Genomic DNA, 20690 nt, shown 5'->3' on the forward strand with positions numbered 1-20690 from the left:
GATTAGTATCACTAACACGTTTACAGTGTTTGTATCGTTCAGATTAAAAAACAAAGAATCAACACAAACTGATTTTCTTTCTTGTGGTTTAAAACAAATACATAAAAAAGATAAAAGTGTCTTTAAATAAATGAGATATTTATGTTTTTAAATGTTTTCATTCATAAATGTAAAATGCAACAATAATAAATACAAACATAAATACATAAAACAAAAACGGCTCACAGACACTTCATATTTGTATGTTTTATAATATTTATATTTGTTTATCCAGTAAACTGAATATTTGAATTAAATCAATATATTTATATTATTAATATTACTACTTATCACTGTTTGTTTACTAGAGACACTGTGTGTGTTCAATAAAGTTAATACAGAAATAAAACAACCTCTGACTGTACATTGACGTCATTAACGTGCGACGCTTCCTACAGAGGAAAAGACACACGCGTGTTTTTGACGGACCAGGATCCAGACCCGAGTCCAGTCTTCGGTCCACTTGTACCGGGTTGTGATGGCGGACACCAGCCGGCTGTGCTCCGTGTGGCTCGGCTCTGAGACCGGCATCCTGAAGGGAGTCAGTCTCACCCGGAAACAAGCCTTTAACTTCTGCAACACGAGCCACCTGAGCCGGGATCAGGAGGTCCGCGCGCTGTGTTGGGGGGACCCGGATGAGAGCGAGCTGCTGGTCGGGTCCGCGGACGGAACCGTGAAGACCTTCAGCATCGAGAAGGGGGTCTTCACGGAGACCCGGCGCTGCGGAGACCCCGTTACCGACGGCCCCTTCACCGGGCTGGCGGCGCTGATGAGCGGCTCCTCGTCGGTGGTCACCTGCGTGGAGAGCGGGGCGGTGCGGGTCTGGCGCGAGGACGGAGGAGACGAGCCCGTCACGGAGCTGCACGCGGGGAAGAACGTGTGCCGGATGCGACAGAGTCCGGTTCACCGGCACGTGGTCGCGACCGGCGGGAAGGAGAACGGGCTGAAGATCTGGGACCTGCAGAAACCCGAGAGCCCCGTGTTCACCGCGAAGAACCTGCGGGACGACTGGCTGGACTTACGGAGGCCGCAGTGGGTCAGAGACGTGGCCTTCATCCCGGACTCCGAGAAAGTGGTCACGTGCACAGGTTACCATCAGGTGCGTTCCTGGGACACAGTTGTGACGTAGACCAAGTTTACTGTGAGCTGAGAGGACCAGGAAGTCACTATTAAAAATAAATATAGAAATATATTATAGATATTAAAGAACAAGTAAATAGACACAAGCGTTTAAACGCTAACAACTAATCAAGACCGTTTAAACGCTAACAACTAATCTAGTCCTCAGAGCTGAACCAGTTCTGATCTTTAATAATTCTGTCTGGTCGTCGACATTAAAGAGACATTCTGTAAACAACGTGTCATCAATTGTCACTCTAATAAACTAAAGTTATTGAAGGTTTCTTTAATTAAAGCCGTCCTGCAGCTTTAACGTTGTTTCCCCCCCCCCCCCCCCAGGTCCACGTGTTCGACCCCTCCTCCCCTCAGCGCCGTCCCGTCCTGGAGGTGGAGTACGGCGAGCACCCGCTCACCGCTCTGTCCCTGCCCGCCAGCGGCGGCACGGTGGTGGTGGGAAACACCCACGGCCAGATCGCCCTGCTGGACCTGAGGAAAGGGGTGGTCCGGGGCTGCCTGAAGGGGCTGGCGGGGGGTGTGCGGTCGCTGCAGTGTCACCCGTCCCGGCCCGTGGTGGCGTCCTGCGGCCTGGACCGCTTCCTCCGCATCCACGGTCTGGAGGACCGCAAGCTGCAGCACAAGGTCTACCTCAAGTCCAGACTCAACTGTGTCCTGCTCGCCAGCAGAGACCTGGGGGACGGAGGGGGGGCGGTGGGGGTGGGGGAGGGGGAGGTGAAGGAGGAAGAGGAGGGAGAGGACGATGACGATGACGTGTGGGAGACCATGGAGCGGGTGGAGGAGAAGACGAAGAGGAAAACAACAACAGAAGAAGAAGAGGAGCTGCAGAAGAAGAGAAAGAAAGGACAAGACTGAGGGGCGTTTGAGGCCTGATCAGAGTGTAGGACATTTCAACGATAAATAAGTTTTGTTTGTTGATAGGAGACCAATCTGTCTCTACAAATGTATTTTGTGATATTTTGTCAGCAGCCTGAGATCTTTATTAAAAGTGTTCTATATGTAAAATACATTTTACTGTTTTTATTAAATGACACGTTTTCAGAACTCTGAAGAGGACAAAAACATTCAAACTCCACACTTTAAAGTTTACTTCTCTGAGTTACATATATATATATATATATATATATATATATATATATATATATATATATATATATATATATATATATATATATATATATATATATATATATATATATATATATATATACAGTTGTGGTCAAAAGTTTACATACACTTGTAAAGAACATAATGTCATGGCTCTCTTGAGTTTCCAGTTATTTCTACAACTCTGATTTTTCTCTGATAGAGTGATTGGAACAGATACTTCTTTGTCACAAAAAACATTCATGAAGTTTGGTTCTTTCATGACTTTATTATGGGTTAACAGAAAAAGTGACAAAATCTGCTGGGTCAAAAATATACATACAGCAACATGAATTAGCAATTTTGGTGACTTAGAAAGTTGTGTCAATGAAATGAGCTTCATAGCATGGCCTCTTAACTTCTTGTGAGTGATTATGAGTGACTACAGCCGGTGACTTCTCTGAGGCCATTTAAATAGGGCTCATTGGATACAAACGCCCACAAACGCTACAATGGGAAAGTCAAAGGAGCTCAGCATGGATCTGAAAAAGCGAATCATTGACTTGAACAAGTCAGGAAAGTCACTTGGAGCCATTTCAAAGCAGCTGCAGGTCCCAAGAGCAACAGTGCAAACAATTGTTTGTAAGTATAAAGTGCATGGCACTGTTTTGTCACTGCCACGATCAGGAAGAAAACGCAAGCTATCACCTGCTGCTGAGAGAAAATTGGTCAGGAGGGTGAAGAGTCAACCGAGAACCACCAAAAAGCAGATCTGCCAAGAATTAGAAGCTGCTGGAACACAGGTGTCAGTGTCCACAGTCAAGCGTGTTTTGCATCTCCATGGACTGAGAGGCTGCCGTGCAAGAAGGAAGCCCTCGCTCCAAAAGCGCCACCTTAAGGCTCGACTGAAGTTTGCTGCTGATCACATGGACAAAGATAAGACCTTCTGGAGGAAAGTTCTGTGGTCAGATGAAACAAAAATCAAGCTGTTTGGCCACAATGCCCAGCAATATGTTTGGAGGAGAAAAGGTGAGGCCTTTAACCCCAAGAACACCATGCCTACCGTCAAGTACGGTGGTGGTAGTATTATGCTGTGGGGCTGTTTTGCTGCCAATGGAACTGGTGCTTTACAGAGAGGAAATGGGATAATGAAGAAGGAGGATTACCTTCAAATTCTTCAAGATAACCTAAAATCATCAGCCCGAAGGTTGGGTCTTGGGTGCAGTTGGGTGTTCCGACAGGACAATGACCCCAAACACACATCAAAAGTGGTAATGGAATGGCTAAATCAGGCTAGAATTAGGGTTTTAGAATGGCCTTCCCAAAGTCCTGACTTAAATCCCATTGAGAACATGTGGACAATGCTGAAGAAACAAGTCCATGTCAGAAAGCCATCAAATTTAACTGAACTGCACCAATTCTGTCAAGAGTGGTCAAAGATTCAACGAGAAGCTTGCCAGAAGCTTGTGGATGGCTACCAAAAGCGCCTAATTGAAGTGAAAATGGCCAAGGGACATGTAACCAAATATTAGCACTGCTGTATGTATATTTTCGACCCAGCAGATTTGATCACTTTTTCTGTTAACCCATAATAAAGTCATGAAAGAACCAAACTTCATGAATGTTTTTTGTGACAAAGAAGTATCTGTTCCAATCACTCTATCAGAGAAAAATCAGAGTTGTAGAAATAACTGGAAACTCAAGAGAGCCATGACATTATGTTCTTTACAAGTGTGTGTGTGTGTGTGTGTGTGTGTGTGTGTGTGTGTGTGTGTGTGTGTGTGTGTGTGTGTGTGTGTGTGTGTGTGTGTGTGTGTGTGTGTGTGTGTGTGTGTGTGTGTGTGTGTGTGTGTGTGTGTGTGTGTGTGTGTGTGTGTGTGTGCGTGCGTGCGTGCTGGATATAAAAAGTCCACACTCCTGTTAAAAGTCCAGGTTTTTGTGATGTAAAAATCTGAGACCAAGATAAATCCTGTCAGAACTTGTTCCACCTTTAATGTGAGCTGGAATGTGAACAATTCAACTGAAAAACAAACTGAAATCTTTTAGGGGGAAAATAAAAAATTGAATTTGAAATGTGAGACTGTAAAGTACTAAAAAGATGATGGAGGTACACGGTTTATACATTAAACGGTTTTATGACAAAATAAAAGTAATAAAGAAGCCTGATCATTTAAATTTGGGTCATTTTATGATTAGAATGATTGTTGCAGGGCAAACATTCAAATTTCAGACCCTAGCAACCATCCCCCCCAACCCTAACCCTGACCCTGAGCTGATCAGTAACAACAAGAACAACAGACCTCAGCATGTATGAAGAGGTTTTATTAAGCAGTAGCATCACATAACATTACAGTCTGGAATGACTCCTCCTGCTTCCACACATTAAATCCCTTTCCGAACACAAATGACGATGAAATAAAACTTTATCAACAACATTCATCTCAACAGACTTAAAGCACTTTTTGCTATAAAACCTTCTTACAATCAAACCTAATTTTTGCAAATATATATATATATATATATGATGGACATATTTTCAGCAATAGCCATTTAATGTGTTTATATTCTTGTAATTATCTCTCTTTATAGTAGTTTATATTGTTAGTGGCGGGGTCCGCCTTTCCTGCACTGGAGTCAAATTATCTGGGATTTTACATACATTTAAAAAAATAAGTTTCTGCATTAAAGCATTGTTTTCTTCAGTTAAGCAGCTTCTTCTTCTCTGAACCTCTGCCCCCTGGTGGCCTGGAGAGACACAACAGCACAGAATCTCTGGAAGTACGGAAGCTTTAGTGTCATTAAAATGAGTCAAATGAGACATGAACATGTAAACTGTACCTTGCAGGAGGAATAGATGGCGGTGATGTACAACGTCAGACTGAACAGCAGGAGAACCAGAGTGAAGATGAAAACTGGTGGAAACGCTGAAACTGATCCAGAATCATTAGAACAGATCACAGATTAGAGATCGATTAAGTCGTCCTGAACCTTTTAAAACCAGTAAACTACAAACACTTTGACATGAAGTTTGGAAGTTCTGAGAAGATAAAAGTAACATGATCTACTCTGTGTAGTGGTGTTGGACATAAACCAGACCTCTTCAGCTAGTCCACATACCTCTACAGCTAGTCCCCAGACCTCTTCAGCTAGTCCACAGACCTTTAGAGCTAGTCCACAGACCTCTACACCTGGTCCCTGGACCTCTTCAGCTAGTCCACAGACCTCCACAGCTAGTCCACAGACCTCTACACCTGGTCCCTAGACCTCTTCAGCTAGTCCACAGACCTTTAGAGCTAGTTAACAGACCTCTACACCTGGTCCCTAGACCTCTTCAGCTAGTCCACAGACCTCTTCAGCTAGTCCACAGACCTCTTCAGCTAGTCCACAGACCTCTACACCTGGTCCCTAGACCTCTTCAGCTAGTCCACAGACCTCCACAGCTAGTCCACAGACCTCTACACCTGGTCCCTAGACCTCTTCAGCTAGTCCACAGACCTTTAGAGCTAGTTAACAGACCTCTACACCTGGTCCCTAGACCTCTTCAGCTAGTCCACAGACCTCTTCAGCTAGTCCACAGACCTCTACACCTGGTCCCTAGACCTCTTCAGCTAGTCCACAGACCTCTTCAGCTAGTCCACAGACTAGTTGGGCAGGTCCAACTGGTAGCCCCTGGGATGGACCCAGTCATTTCATTATCTCAAAAGAAATGAAATGATACCAAACACAACCACAACAGGAAATCAAACTGCAGGTGTTCATGTTGGTGGACTGGAACATTATCCCAGTTAAACTAGAATTTACCTCTTTGACTCAGCTTCATATTCTCCACAGTGAGAGACAGCAGACGGCTCTCAGACGAGATGGTATGATAAAAAACATAGAGGTGATAAACACAGCTGTAGCTTCCTTGGTGGGCGGGCTCTGCAGCAGGAAACAGGAAGCTGGCAGAGTGATTGACAGCTGGCTGGGTGTAGTTGTGTGCTGAGTTGGAGGAGGTGAAGCTGAGCTGGAAGGAGCCTCCTGGGTACTGTGGCTGGACGGAGCAGCTGACGGTGAAGTTGGAGCCCCTGAGCACCTGAGCCCCCTGCTGCTGGGCCTTGGAGACCCCGTACATTGAGGAGGACACAGAGATGATTGGCTGAACCAGCAGGTCTGTAAACACAGAGCAGGATAATACTGTTGGCTGTAATCTAAGCAGGTAACTCTCATGCTGGAAGATATCTGTAATGAAGCTGAAGGTTCATACACAACATGTCACATAAAGCACTAAGGAGGAAAGAACCACAGGCTCCTCCAGGTGTGTCCTGTCAGGTGAGTGTCATGAGTCTATGGGAGGTTTAAAAGAACAAGCCCACTTCTCTGACCTTACCTCTGGAGCAGGTGAGCCCCAAGTGGAAGGAAGAGATCTGTGGTATTAAACAATTCCTCAGAGGAAATCCAGAAGGTAAACATTCATGTGAAATCATCCATACAGGTCTCTCTGAGGACTCTCTTCTCCTTCCTACAGAAACAGCAGAGCCACAGTCCAGCTCTCTACAGACATCAGCTGCTTTCTTCAGGGTCCAGTCTGAGTAATCTACTGTTCTCCAGTCTCCTCGTTTCACCTCCAGAGTTCCTGCACAGCGACTGTCTCCTCCCACCAACCTGACAGGTTCTGAACAGAAACAAGAGAGTCGTCAGTAAAAGAACAAAGTGAGTTTCAGTAGAACAGAAATGAACCAGATCAAAGCTGCAGCTCCTCTTCTACCTGAGCAGATGAGTCCAACAGCTTTGCCAGGTGAGCAGGTGTTTCTATCTGAGCCTGAGCTTCTACAGTCCAGCAGAGCAGACTCATGGCCTCCACACTGGAACTCTTTGGTCCACATTGGAGCCTCCACTTGTCCATAGAGCACCCCCTGGAGGACTGAAGGAGCCCCACAGCCAAGCTCCCTACATACCACCTCTGCATCCTGCTGGTCAAAGTCATCTTCACACACTGAGGACCACCACTGGTTAGACTGGTTAGACTGGTTAGACTGGTTAGACTTCACCTCCAGTCTGCCTGAGCACAGACTAGTCCCATTCACCAGCCTGACAGAGTCTGGAGAGATGATAGAAGATGAAAGAGAGAGAGATGAAAGACACCAGACCCTAAATAACATCCGGTCTTATTTTTCTTAGAAGATCTGTGACCCAGAATATAAATGTGTTCATAAAATGATCCCTAACATCTAGAAGAGATGGAGCTGGACTCTCTCCTGAAGGAGTGTCCAGACTGAAGGACGGTGTGGAGATACTGACGAGCCCCCGGGTGAGCTGAGCTGCTCTAAGTTGTGTCCAGTAGGTCATTGGTGTCTGTTATGGTGGAAACCAAAGAAGCTGCTGGTGGAAACCAGTGAATAAGAAAGCTGTGAAGCTGAAGGAGGAGTCCTTTCAGGCTGGTTGGTGTTTGGCCCAGAGGACTCCTGAAGCAGCAGACATGGAGGTTTCATATACAAAGATATCTTGGTGCATTCAGCACCTGATTTACTGAGGCAGCAGCTCATCAGACAAGTCTGCTGCTATTCTAGCTGCTGCATGTGTGTGTGTGTGTGTGTGTGTGTGTGTGTGTGTGTGTGTGTGTGTGTGTGTGTGTGTGTGTGTGTGTGTGTGTGTGTGTGTGTGTGTCCACCTGGATACATTACTGTCATAGATGATGTCACTGATGGGCTTACCTGAGCAGGTGAGATCCAGGATGGAGGAAGATAAATGTGATGTTACACAATCCTTCAGAGCAGATCCAGACTGAAAACAGTCAGAGTAGATCCTCCAGACAGATCTCCATGAGGACTCCACTCTCCGTCCTACAGAAACAGCAGAGCCACAGTCCAGCTCTCTGCAGACATCATCTGCTTCCTTCAGGGTCCAGTTAAAGCCATCTACTGGTCTCCAGTCTCCCTGTTTGATCTCCAGAGTTCCTGCACAGCGACTGTCTCCTCCCACCAACCTGACAGGTTCTGAACAGAAACAAGAGAGTCGTCAGTGAAACAACAAAGTGAGTTTCAGTAGAACAGAAATGAACCAGATCAAAGCTGCAGCTCCTCTTCTACCTGAGCAGGTGAGTCCAACAGCTTTGCCAGGTGAGCAGGTGTTTCTATCTGAGCCTGAGCTTCTACAGTCCAGCAGAGCAGACTCATGGCCTCCACACTGGAACTCTTTGGTCCACATTGGAGCCTCCACTTCTCCATAGAGCGCCCCCTGGAGGACTGAAGGAGCCCCACAGCCAAGCTCCCTACAGACCACCTCTGCATCCCGCTGGTCAAAGTCATCTTCACACACTGAGGACCACCACTGGTTAGACTGGTTAGACTGGTTAGACTGGTTAGACTGGTTAGACTTCACCTCCAGTCTGCCTGAGCACAGACTAGTCCCATTCACCAGCCTGACAGAGTCTGGAGAGATGATAGAAGATTGGTGCATTCAGCACCTGATTTACTGAGGCAGCAGCTCATCAGACAAGTCTGTTGCCATTCTAGCTGGTGCATGTGTGTGTCCACCTGGATACATTACTGTCATAGATGATGTCACTGATGGGCTTACCTGAGCAGGTGAGATCTAGGGTGAAGGAAGAGGAAACTGATACTACACAATCCTTCAGAGCAGATCCAGATTGAACACAGTAAGGTTTGATAATCCACACAGGTCTCCATGAGGACTCTCTTCTCCATCCATCAGAAACAGCAGAGCCACAGTCCAACTCTTTACAGACAACATCTGTTTCCTTCAGGGTCCAGTGATCGTGATATCCTGGTCTCCACTCTCCCAGTTTCACCTCCAGTGTTCCTGAACAGCGACTGTCTCCTCCCACCAACCTCACGAGTTCTGAAAAGAAACAAGAGAGTCCTCAGTAATTCTATTGTAGTTCATAAAAACACAATATTTTTCTCATGAAACTCTCCATTTATGACAGTGAAGAAAGTCACAGCTAACGTCACTAAACTCAGTGGTGCTATTTTCTTTAATTTGGATGTAAATACCAATTAAACTGCCCCCGGTAATTCCAAACCTATTTCAGAACACAACGGCTTCTTGTAATCTGCAGATCCGACCAAATGTTGGGTTTTGAGAAGATGGCTCTAATGAAACACAGACTTCACCTGGAGAGTTGGGCCGGTGAACCTTCGACTGCTAACGCAACAAAGACAGAGACTCAGTTTTATTAGCCACTATTAGACCAAATCAAGCAATAACTTTGTGCCAGAATGGAATCGCTGACCCAGAGAAGAGATTAGTAAACTAATCAGAAAGTTATAGTGAATAGCCCAGCTTCCTTCGCAACGCTACAGCTTTGCAAGACCTTGAGGAAGCAGTGGCGGACTAACCATGAATCCAAAATCACGTCCAACTTTCCTTTCAAAACTCTCAGATACAGCACATGCTTCATTTTGGAAGGTAGGTCTAACAGGCAGAACTTAATGATCGCAGGAGTCAAGGACGGTCAGGAACACGGCCAAAACCTGTTATTGGAGATGATTGGGCTGCAAACTAATGATCAACGGAGCACACCGCTCACTGTGGACTTGAGGCACCACAGCATCTGATTCTCCACCTACAACAGGACCATACTACAAAAAGGTGGCAGCCACAAGCAAACTCGTGTTCCAGAGAGATCCACATCTTTCAGGACCATCTAAAGTGATCAGACGAAGAGCCCTCTTCACCAGGAAGAGAGAGCTCCAATGAGGCTCACCAGGACACATTGTGAGGACATTTTCAGAGACTCTAAAACCCTTAAGGGTGCTTGAAAGACAATGCATTGCCTATGGCCAGCAAAGAAACACCTGAAACCTCTTTAGTACACCGCTGGCTTAATGACTAGTCTGCTACTCTCCACTTTGAAAGAATCAGATTTGCTTTAAAGGACAAACTGGACGACTTCATGAAGACCTGCTCCCCTTTCACTGGTTTTCTGGAGGAAGTCCACACCAAATTTGATTCTATTCGTCACACAGCCCAGGCGGAATCTTACTTTTGATTTAGTTGTTGTTGTTATATGTTATTTGGAAGGGTTTGGTAGTTGATAGTTCTCTTTGTATTACCCCTACCGTGGTCTTGCAAGTTTGATTTGTTCTTGTCTACTGGTTTCTTTTATGGAAAATAAAGTTACAGAAGTGTATCTCTTCCAGAAAATGAAATACACATGAGAAGTAGATCTCTATGTAAATACATATATATATATACATACCGTTGTGGTTGTGGGTTTCTTCAGCCTGGAGACCTGAGTCACAGAAATAGACAATAAACAACATACATTACAGCAATATAATGATTGAGACAGAGTGCTGGACAGAATGCAATCAGGCCACTAGGAGTCGTGTTACAGGTCTAGGTTTGAGGCTTTGGAAGAATTTATTTCATTTGATTCATTCATGTTTACATTTACATTATGCATTTGACGAATGTTTTTGCACATCTCGGCATGTAAATGAGGTCAAATTCAAGCCACAGCCGATCAAAGAGAAGCCTGCCGCGATTTACAGCTTGTAGGAGAAATAGCCAAATCCACGGCCACTCAGCTACAATCTCTGGCTACATCCAAACTACTATGTTTTCATTTTGATATGCATATCTTTTGCTACGTTTACGCCTAGCGTCCACACTACTGTGGCGTATTAGAGCCCCTAAAACGGAGACGTTTGAAAACCTTGCGTACGCCGGAGCTGTGTTTTAGTCTGGACGCTGCTGTTCCTGGTCCAACGCACCAGTTAGGTATCCAAATGATAATTTACGGATGACGATAGTCAGCCTCCAGGGAGCTTTACATCTCTATCACTGCTAATATAACAAAAATAATGATCTGATCTTCTCACCATTTCCGGTAGATCGCTATTGGTTCACAAACCAGAACAATCCTCCATCGGGGCATGATGAACGTCTGAAACCATTTCATTCTCCTGTAACTCTTCCGTTTCAAACTCTACACAAACTTCTTTGATCAACACTACTGGCCAGGTTTGCACCATTCCTCACCAAGTCACAGTTTCCTGTTACTCATTCTGCTATTCTCATATCAGAAACTTTGAATTGTTTTCAGCACATACATTGTGCCAGTTGCCGGTTGTACATTAGGCTCATCTCTTCAGCAGCCTCAGATGGTTTCCATTATGGGCACTGGGTTGCCCATTCAGCTCCGTTTTTTTAGTGATCTCTAAAGGTCTCCAGGGAGTTTACCTTACCTTTAGCCTTCCCCACCCTGCAGCCGTCACCCTACCCCACCGTTCCTATCAACCAGTTTGTTTCATTTGTTTTATATTGATTTAACAATAGTCATAGCATCTCAGTCATAGCATCTAATTGTCTGAAGAAGTAGTTTTAATACATCACTTGAATCAAGGTTCATTAAATTAGTCATGAGGATCAGATGAAAGCAATTGGCCACATTTCAGTGAAAACTTCTGTCCCAGTCCTACCTGAGCTCCAGAGCACCACAGAGAGCACCATCAACATGAGGTCCATGTCCACCGACATCAGAGCCAGGCGTCCACTGTCTGACGTTGGCTCGTGTCTTTCAGTCTTTCAGTGTCTGTCAGAGAGGACAAAGAGAATAAAGATAAGTAACGGATACTCAAACAAATCGCACTCACATTTTCTGACATCCATCTGACTTTAAAATAGTGGTTCCCAAATGTTGGGTTGTCATCCACCTTTGGGTCTATTAGAAGTGTGTCAAAGACATTGAACTGTGTTCAGACAGACCATGAGGAAATTGCAGAGGCAGCACAAGTGCACACAAAGTTACAGAGTCCCTACATTATATATGCAATGCCTTTGTGTTACCTCGCAGTACGTTTTGCATTCCCTCTGATCCATGGAGAAAGGCTGAGCTGTGTTATGCTGCAGTGTTATGTATTTTATAGTGGACCGCTACCGGTTGTGATCACAGCATGAGTGGGCGCACCCACTGTAAACAGCAGCTACAAAACTATTCTCAGGGCAGATAACATGGCTGACATGTAAACATTAACAATTCATCAGGGAAACATTGTCCATCAACTTGGACAATGTTTGAGCATCACAGATGCAAACAAAGAGTCTTCCTCCCCTCGTCCCACCGGAGTGTTCCACACCGACCCGGGATGCCATAATGGAGTCAAGTCTCTGCCAGATGTGGGCACAAGAGTCTCCGACCTCCCGTTAGTGGGTCAGCCTGAGTACGATTTCATCCATTCCAATGTCCTGCAACCGGACATTAGCCAGCAGGCTGGGTAGTGGAACAGCGAGTCCAACAGTCCAAGTAGGCCCAGCCTAGCTCTTATCCAGGCAGCAACCTCCAGTTCTGTCGAGTGAAGCCAAAGCGAAAGTGTGATAAAACCTGCATTCTCTCTAGTGTCCACCAGGGGGCGACTCCTCTGGTTGTATAGAAGTCTAGTCTAAAATGACTCTACTTCTCTCTTGATTTATTCCCTCAGTAAACATTGTAAACATGAGTTTATGGTCTCAATCTCTAGTTTACAGTCTTCTTCAATACAGCATGATGTTCATTTAGTACATTATGCTCCATTTAGAGTCAAACAGACCATAAAGCAGGGGATGCTTTAGGGGCGAGGCTACACACTGATTGACAGGTCCTCTACCAGAGACGTATACGGCGTCTCTACGTCACTCCTCCTCAGTCCAGATATGGTCACTTCCTGTTCACTGGTTGTAAAAACAATAAGATGCATGGCCGAAGTCCAAGTTGGCAACGTCAAAATCACCAAACTCAAGGCTTCAAGACGTCAGTCCACAAACCAATGAGTGACATCACGACAACTACGTCCACTTCTTATATTCAGTCTATGCTCTTATCCCAGCTCTCCTCACTGGGAGGTCAGAAGATGCTGTGGGCAGTGATCATCTCCACGTCCGCTGAATCCAACCCCCAAGCTTCCAGAGTGTCTCTGTCATAAGACACATGTGCTCCAGTAACAAAAGTCAAAAGACAACAAATTCACACAAAAAGACAGCGGAGCTCATGGAAGCCGTAACTATCATGGCTGCAGATTCTTTGGTTGTTATGATTCAGACTGTGATTTGTTTTTAATGGGTGTAACACTAGTTGGAATGGTGTGTGTGTGTGTGTGTGTGTGTGTGTGTGTGCGGTGAGTTGACAGCCAGTGGCTGTTTTCTGTCAGAGTTCTGCATTTTGAAAGGAAAAATTAGCAAATTCATCATATAAAGAGTCACATCGTCTTTTATGTTGTATCTGCAGAATTGAACTGGCATTGAATTCAATAATTGAAGTAAAAAGACGTAAAAGTAGTTACCTCTTCAGGCTGCGAATGCACGGATGTGAATTCAACCGAGGTTGTGTGAACTGAGGGCAAAAACACATCCACAGGAGTGGAGCGAAATAATGCTTGGCTCAACTCCCGGATATTCAGAGGGGAAAAGGAGGAGAGGAGAAATGAGTGACTTCTTATCCACAGGAATGCAGAGATGCATCATTTAAAGTGTCAGCCAACTGGCAGAGAATATTCTTCTATCGCAGCTGGGTCCTCTTCCTCAGATTCTTCCTCATCAGTTGATTCTTCCTCTTCATTACAATAAGTGCAGTCCTCCACTTCTGACACTTCTTCCATTTCTGCAGCGAGCAATGTGAGGGCGTCTTCTGAGGAAGAAGTAGCATGTGGTCTGTGTGTTGGATCTATCACCTCATCATTATCGTCCTTCTCTTCTGACCCTGAATCCTCCTCATCAGTTGATATTGTTGTCCTCATCAATATTTGTATTTGTATTTACTCTGTTTCTTCGTTTGCCGAAATATATCTTTGCTGCTGTACAAATGTCCCCCGGGGATGAATAAAGTATCTATCTATCTATCTATCTATCTATCTATCTATCTATCTATCTATCTATCTATCTATCTTGATTCTTCCCCCTTATGTTCAGCATTATCCTCCATCCATCAGAAACAGCAGAGCCACAGTCCAACTCTTTACAGACAACATCTGTTTCCTTCAGGGTCCAGTGATCGTGATATCCTGGTCTCCACTCTCCCAGTTTCATCTCCAATGTTCCTGAACAGCGACTGTCTCCTCCCACCAACCTCACGAGTTCTGAAAAGAAACAAGAGAGTCCTCAGTAATTCTATTGTAGTTCATAAAAACACAATATTTTTCTCATGAAACTCTCCATTTATGACAGTGAAGAAAGTCACAGCTAACGTCACTAAACTCAGTGGTGCTATTTTCTTTAATTTGGATGTAAATACCAATTAAACTGCCCCCGGTAATTCCAAACCTATTTCAGAACACAACGGCTTCTTGTAATCTGCAGATCCGACCAAATGTTGGGTTTTGAGAAGATGGCTCTAATGAAACACAGACTTCACCTGGAGAGTCGGGCCGGTGAACCTTCGACTGCTAACGCAACAAAGACAGAGACTCAGTTTTATTAGCCACTATTAGACCAAATCAAGCAATAACTTTGTGCCAGAATGGAATCGCTGACCCAGAGAAGAGATTAGTAAACTAATCAGAAAGTTATAGCGAATAGCCCAGCTTCCTTCGCAACGCTACAGCTTTGCAAGACCTTGAGGAAGCAGTGGCGGACTAACCATGAATCCAAAATCACGTCCAACTTTCCTTTCAAAACTCTCAGATACAGCACATGCTTCATTTTGGAAGGTAGGTCTAACAGGCAGAACTTAATGATCGCAGGAGTCAAGGACGGTCAGGAACACGGCCAAAACCTGTTATTGGAGATGATTGGGCTGCAAACTAATGATCAACGGAGCACACCGCTCACTGTGGACTTGAGGCACCACAGCATCTGATTCTCCACCTACAACAGGACCATACTACAAAAAGGTGGCAGCCACAAGCAAACTCGTGTTCCAGAGAGATCCACATCTTTCAGGACCATCTAAAGTGATCAGACGAAGAGCCCTCTTCACCAGGAAGAGAGAGCTCCAATGAGGCTCACCAGGACACATTGTGAGGACATTTTCAGAGACTCTAAAACCCTTAAGGGTGCTTGAAAGACAATGCATTGCCTATGGCCAGCAAAGAAACACCTGAAACCTCTTTAGTACACCGCTGGCTTAATGACTAGTCTGCTACTCTCCACTTTGAAAGAATCAGATTTGCTTTAAAGGACAAACTGGACGACTTCATGAAGACCTGCTCCCCTTTCACTGGTTTTCTGGAGGAAGTCCACACCAAATTTGATTCTATTCGTCACACAGCCCAGGCGGAATCTTACTTTTGATTTAGTTGTTGTTGTTATATGTTATTTGGAAGGGTTTGGTAGTTGATAGTTCTCTTTGTATTACCCCTACCGTGGTCTTGCAAGTTTGATTTGTTCTTGTCTACTGGTTTCTTTTATGGAAAATAAAGTTACAGAAGTGTATCTCTTCCAGAAAATGAAATACACATGAGAAGTAGATCTCTATGTAAATACATATATATATATACATACCGTTGTGGTTGTGGGTTTCTTCAGCCTGGAGACCTGAGTCACAGAAATAGACAATAAACAACATACATTACAGCAATATAATGATTGAGACAGAGTGCTGGACAGAATGCAATCAGGCCACTAGGAGTCGTGTTAGAGGTCTAGGTTTGAGGCTTTGGAAGAATTTATTTCATTTGATTCATTCATGTTTACATTTACATTATGCATTTGACGAATGTTTTTGCACATCTCGGCATGTAAATGAGGTCAAATTCAAGCCACAGCCGATCAAAGAGAAGCCTGCCGCAATTTACAGCTTGTAGGAGAAATAGTAAGTTGCAGATCATTTTAACTGACATTAAGGAGCAGGACCACAGTTCAAACACATCCTCTCCCCGTTACAAGTCTATAAATATCTTCCAGACCTGCACGCATGTTTGTTCTTCTTTTCTGTGCACGCTACTTCAGAACATCCAATTAACTCACAGCGTTGTTTCTGCATAAAATTTGAGATACCACCAATAGTTATTACTGAAATGTTTCAATAATTCTGCTCACCTCTCCGGCCGACACCCGGCATATCTTTTACCCGCCCTGCCCGTTTTTTTCGAGGATCTTTTCAGACTGACAGAACCACACTTCACCAATCCACAACCTCTGCAACCAACACCGAAAAACATCTGGGCCACTCCAAAGTCTCTTGACAGCTGCCTCAGTAAGCCCTGGGGGGCAGCCAAATCCAAACATCCAAACTACTATGTTTTCATTTTGATATGCATATCTTTTGCTACGTTTACGCCTAGCGTCCACACTACTGTGGCGTATTAGAGCCCCTAAAACAGAGACGTTTGAAAACCTTGCGCACGCGGGGGTGCAATTTAGTCTGGACAGACAGAAACGGACACCTTTAAAACGATGACACAGACACCCAGTTTCACTTCTTGATCCAAAGGTTTCACTTAAGGAAGAGCAGCCTCTCACAAAGGACAATCAAATAAATCTTCTGCTTCCCAAGAGGCAATGTCAACTACGTTACACTCTGCATTCAGAGCTGCTGTTCCTGGTGCAATGCACCAGTTAGGTATCCAAATGATAATTTACCGACGACGATAGTCAGCCTCCAGGGAGCTTTACATCTCTATCACTGCTAAGATAACAAAAATAACTAGAAAATGCATTTCCTGCTGAAAATGCGTTGGAATGCTGAAAGCTGAAATGAATTGCAAAAACATTGCTGAAAATACAGAAATGAGTGACTACCTGTATGAAAAATGTTGAAGCCCGAAAGCATTTAAACTGCACTGCTGAAAACCCTTCTATTGAAACGTCTAACTATGGTGTCTGTAGCTGAAAGTATGAGAAAGAAGAAGGCTTTGAACGTTGAAGAAGTTTAACAGGATTTGAAGATTTCCATCCATAGATATCCCATTGAAAAAAAATTGCAAAAAGCTTAATAATTCAAAAAGCTTAAAGATTACAAATATGAAAAGTCATATCACTCTCTCCTGAAAGAGCTGAACATTTTGATATTCTAACAGTTTCTGTGGCTTAAAAAATTTCAGCAGTAATGATATTTGTAGTAGCAGTAGTAGAAGTTGTAGTAGAAGAATATTAGTAGTAGAACTATTAGTAATTAGAAGAAGTAGTATAAGTAGTAGTATCAGTAGTCGTAGTAATAGCTGTAGTAGTGGTCGTAGTATTTAATATAATATATATAGTAGTAGTAGTAGAATAAGTAGTAGTAGTAGTAATAGTAATGGCAGTATTTGAAGTAGCAGTAATAGCAGTAGTAGTAGTAGTACTAGTAGCAATCGTACTAATAGCTGTAGTAGTATTAGTACTGGTAGTAGCATGAATAGCAGTAGTAGTGGTAGCAGAGAGAGAGCCAGAGGGAGAGAGGGAGAGACAGAAAGAAAGACAGAGAGAGAAACACAGATAGACAGGAAGACAGAGATAGAGAGACTGAGTGAATGAGTGTGAGAGACACAGACAGACAGACAGTTATATGTACTGAGTGAGAGAGACAGACAGACAGACAGTTAGATGGACTGAGTGATTGAGAGAGAGAGACAGGCAGACAGAGAGAGAGAGAGAGAGAGAGACAGAGTGTGTGTGCGTGTGTGTGTGTGTGTGTGTCACTGGTTGCCATGGTGAGGACTCACTGGTTGGAGAGTCTGTGTGTTTATAAACATCAGTAATTAGCTGAATTAAGAACACCTGCGTGCCTGCAGCCATTTCAAGGAGAAAAACCTGGGAAACACCTGTCAAACAAAACCTAAAAAAACCCATAACCATAGTTCCTATTGCTCTGATATTAATACTGGAGCAGAAGGATGACTTGAAAAACAGATCCGGTGAAAATTGTGTCTGTAGTATAAAAGATGTGGCTTAACTGGCGATTTAGAAATGGGGTACGGTTGTCTGTGCAAGACTTTTTTGAAGTACGTTTTAACATTGGGGTCTATGGAGAAGAAAGTTGATTTTCCTCTCAAGTAAAGGCTTTTGAGCCAAATGTGTAAATCTGTGGGATTCTAAAGTCATATGTCTACGACAAGGACAAGATTAGCTACGTTTCCATCCAAAAATTATGCATGAAGAGTGAAAATTGAGGAGTCAGTTGCAAAAGACAAATATTTTTTTCACAGGAATCTCAAGCTCCTCTTCACTCTAGCGGTGACATCACGCACTCTAAGCTGCACAATACACACCCATTATAAAAGCAGAAAAGAACTGAGAAACACATAAAAGCAAAAATGCTACTATTCAAAAAGTGTAAAAGATATCAAAATGATTATAACATACAATCATTGATCAGGGTTTTCTCAACATTTGAAAGTTTAAATGGTGTCTGTAGCTGAAAGTATGAGGAAGTAGAAGGATCTGAAAGTTGAAAAAATTGAAGAGGATTTAAAAAGTTTCTCCATAGACATCCCATTAAAAAAAAAACTGCAAAAAGCTGAATAATTCAAAAAGTTGAAAGATTAGTAATATGAAGAGACGTAGCACACATGAGCTGAAAGAGCTGAACATCTTGATATTCGAATGGTTTCTGTAGCTTAAAAAATGTGGAAGCAGATAAGTGCCAAAATACGTACGGAAGAAATAGCCGGAAGAAGTTGAATAAAGCTTAGAAGAACAATACTTGGAATGCTGAATCAGCAGAAGTAGTAGAAGTAGTTTTAATACATCACTTGAATCAAGGTTCATTAAATTAGTCATGAGGATCAGATGAAAGCAATTGGCCACATTTCAGTGAAAACTTCTGTCCCAGTCCTACCTGAGCTCCAGAGCACCACAGAGAGCACCATCAACATCAGGTCCATGTCCACCGACATCAGAACCAGGCGTCCACTGTTTGACGTTGGCTTGTGTCTTTCAGTCTTTCAGTGTCTGTCAGAGAGGACAAAGAGAAAAACATAAGTAACGGATACTCAAACAAGTCGCTCTCACATTTTCTGACATTCATCTGATTTTAAAATAGTGGTTCCCAAATGTTGGGTTGTCATCCACCTTTGGGTCTATTAGAAGTGTGTCAAAGACATTGAACTGTGTTCAGACAGACCATGAGGAAATTGCAGAGGCAGCACAAGTGCACACAAAGTTAGAGTCCCTACATTATATATGCAATGCCTTTGTGTTACCTCGCAGTACGTTTTGTATTCCCTCTGATCCATGGAGAAAGGCTGAGCTGTGTTATGCTGCAGTGTTATGTATTTTGTAGTGGACCGCTACCGGTTGTGATCACAGCATGAGTGGGCGCACCCACTGTAAACAGCAGCTATAAAACTATTCTCAGGGCAGATAACATGGCTGACATATTAGCAAATTCATCATATAAAGCAGGGGTGTCAAACTCATCTTCACTCTGGGCCACATCAGCATCACGGTTGCCCTCAAAGGGTCGGTTGTAAATGTAAGACTGTATAAATGTATCTACTCCCAACATATTGTTAAATAACTGTCTCTGCATTTGATTATTGTTTATTCAAGTAAATTAAACTATTGTACATGCAGTTATATTAATGTAAAAATATATTTAAGCACATTTCTGTTATTATAACATAAATCATTTTAATTTAGGGTTAAGAAACCCACATTACTCTATCAAAGATCAAACTTTTAAAGAAAATATCAAACACAAGTTATTACAATAACTTTGTTCAAAGCTTAAAATCCTTTCAAGGGTGCGTTTGCACAATCCCACATTAAGTATTTCATCTGTTGTAAAGCCACGTTTAAAGTACTCTTCAATGTACTCACAATACATTTATATGTCAAATGTAGAGTAACCTACGAAGAGCTGCTTCTATGACTGTTGAAGTATCTCATAACTTCGACTATGGGGATATTTTTATTATGAAGTCTTACTTTTAATTTTAAATTTTTTTTTGCTGGCGGAATAGCGGGCCACATAAAATGACGTGGCAGGCCTTGAGTTTGACACCCCTGATATAAAGAGTCACATCATCTTTTCTGTTGTATCTGCAGAATTGAACTGGCATTAAATTCAATAATATAAGTAAAAAGACGTAAAAGTAGTTACCACAGTGGTTCCTCTTCAGGCTGCGAATGCGCGGATCACCAGAGGTTGTGTGAACTGAGGGCAAAAACACATCCACAGGGCTGGAGCGAAATAATGCTTGGCTCAACTCCCGGATATTGTACAATGAGGAGACATGAGTGACTTATTATCAAAAGGAAGAACTGGAGTTTATGTTGGCTCTTATGAACAGAAGACAAAGACATAACTAGCTTATTGCTAGAGTACTGTTTGTACATTTGGGTGAATAAATACTGACTTTAGAAATAGTCCAGCAGTAAAATTGTGCAAATTTGTGCGAAAGGGGTGAACATTTCCTCTTTTCCCCTTTTGTCTGAACTCACCGTAGTAGTTGGATCTATCTCTGGGCCTGGATCTAGGGGGTGGTTGGCTGGGTGTGTCTTCTGGAGAAGGAGACTCCATCGGGGCTTTCATGTGTTGGCCCAAGTACAACCACTCCTACACAACCTTGGATGTCGCCGAGTGGTGAAAG

General features: G+C 43.4%; 2 protein-coding genes across 3 annotated transcripts; one reads left to right on the top strand and one right to left on the bottom strand.

Moving 5' to 3' along the window:
- Positions 1 to 393: 393 nt before the first annotated feature.
- Positions 394 to 2172, top strand: wdr74 (WD repeat domain 74). The gene is made up of 2 exons (XM_068706496.1): positions 394 to 1138; positions 1498 to 2172. The coding sequence occupies exons 1-2, from the start codon at positions 518 to 520 to the stop codon at positions 2026 to 2028; spliced, it is 1152 nt and encodes a 383-aa protein (XP_068562597.1). The 5' UTR covers positions 394 to 517; the 3' UTR covers positions 2029 to 2172.
- Positions 2173 to 4560: 2388 nt separating this feature from the next.
- On the bottom strand, positions 4561 to 13887 carry LOC137869279 (scavenger receptor cysteine-rich type 1 protein M130-like). 2 transcript variants are annotated; one of them, XM_068706625.1, is made up of 11 exons: positions 13524 to 13887; positions 11688 to 11800; positions 10463 to 10495; positions 8818 to 9099; positions 8328 to 8669; positions 7953 to 8234; positions 7007 to 7339; positions 6629 to 6913; positions 6061 to 6411; positions 5098 to 5189; positions 4561 to 5004 (listed from the first exon to the last, which is right to left on the bottom strand). In XM_068706625.1, the coding sequence occupies exons 2-11, from the start codon at positions 11743 to 11745 to the stop codon at positions 4963 to 4965; spliced, it is 2100 nt and encodes a 699-aa protein (XP_068562726.1). In that variant the 5' UTR covers positions 11746 to 11800; positions 13524 to 13887; the 3' UTR covers positions 4561 to 4962. The 2 variants fall into 2 exon arrangements, with proteins under 2 accessions (XP_068562726.1, XP_068562814.1); XM_068706713.1 differs by lacking the exon at positions 13524 to 13887 and having other exon boundaries at positions 11688 to 11803.
- Positions 13888 to 20690: the final 6803 nt, after the last annotated feature.

The sequence above is a fragment of the Cebidichthys violaceus genome, unplaced genomic scaffold, assembly GCF_023349555.1.
Source record: "Cebidichthys violaceus isolate CVI_PGR_0920_01 unplaced genomic scaffold, fCebVio1.0.p SCAF_1, whole genome shotgun sequence".
Classification (NCBI taxonomy): Eukaryota; Metazoa; Chordata; class Actinopteri; order Perciformes; family Stichaeidae; genus Cebidichthys; species Cebidichthys violaceus.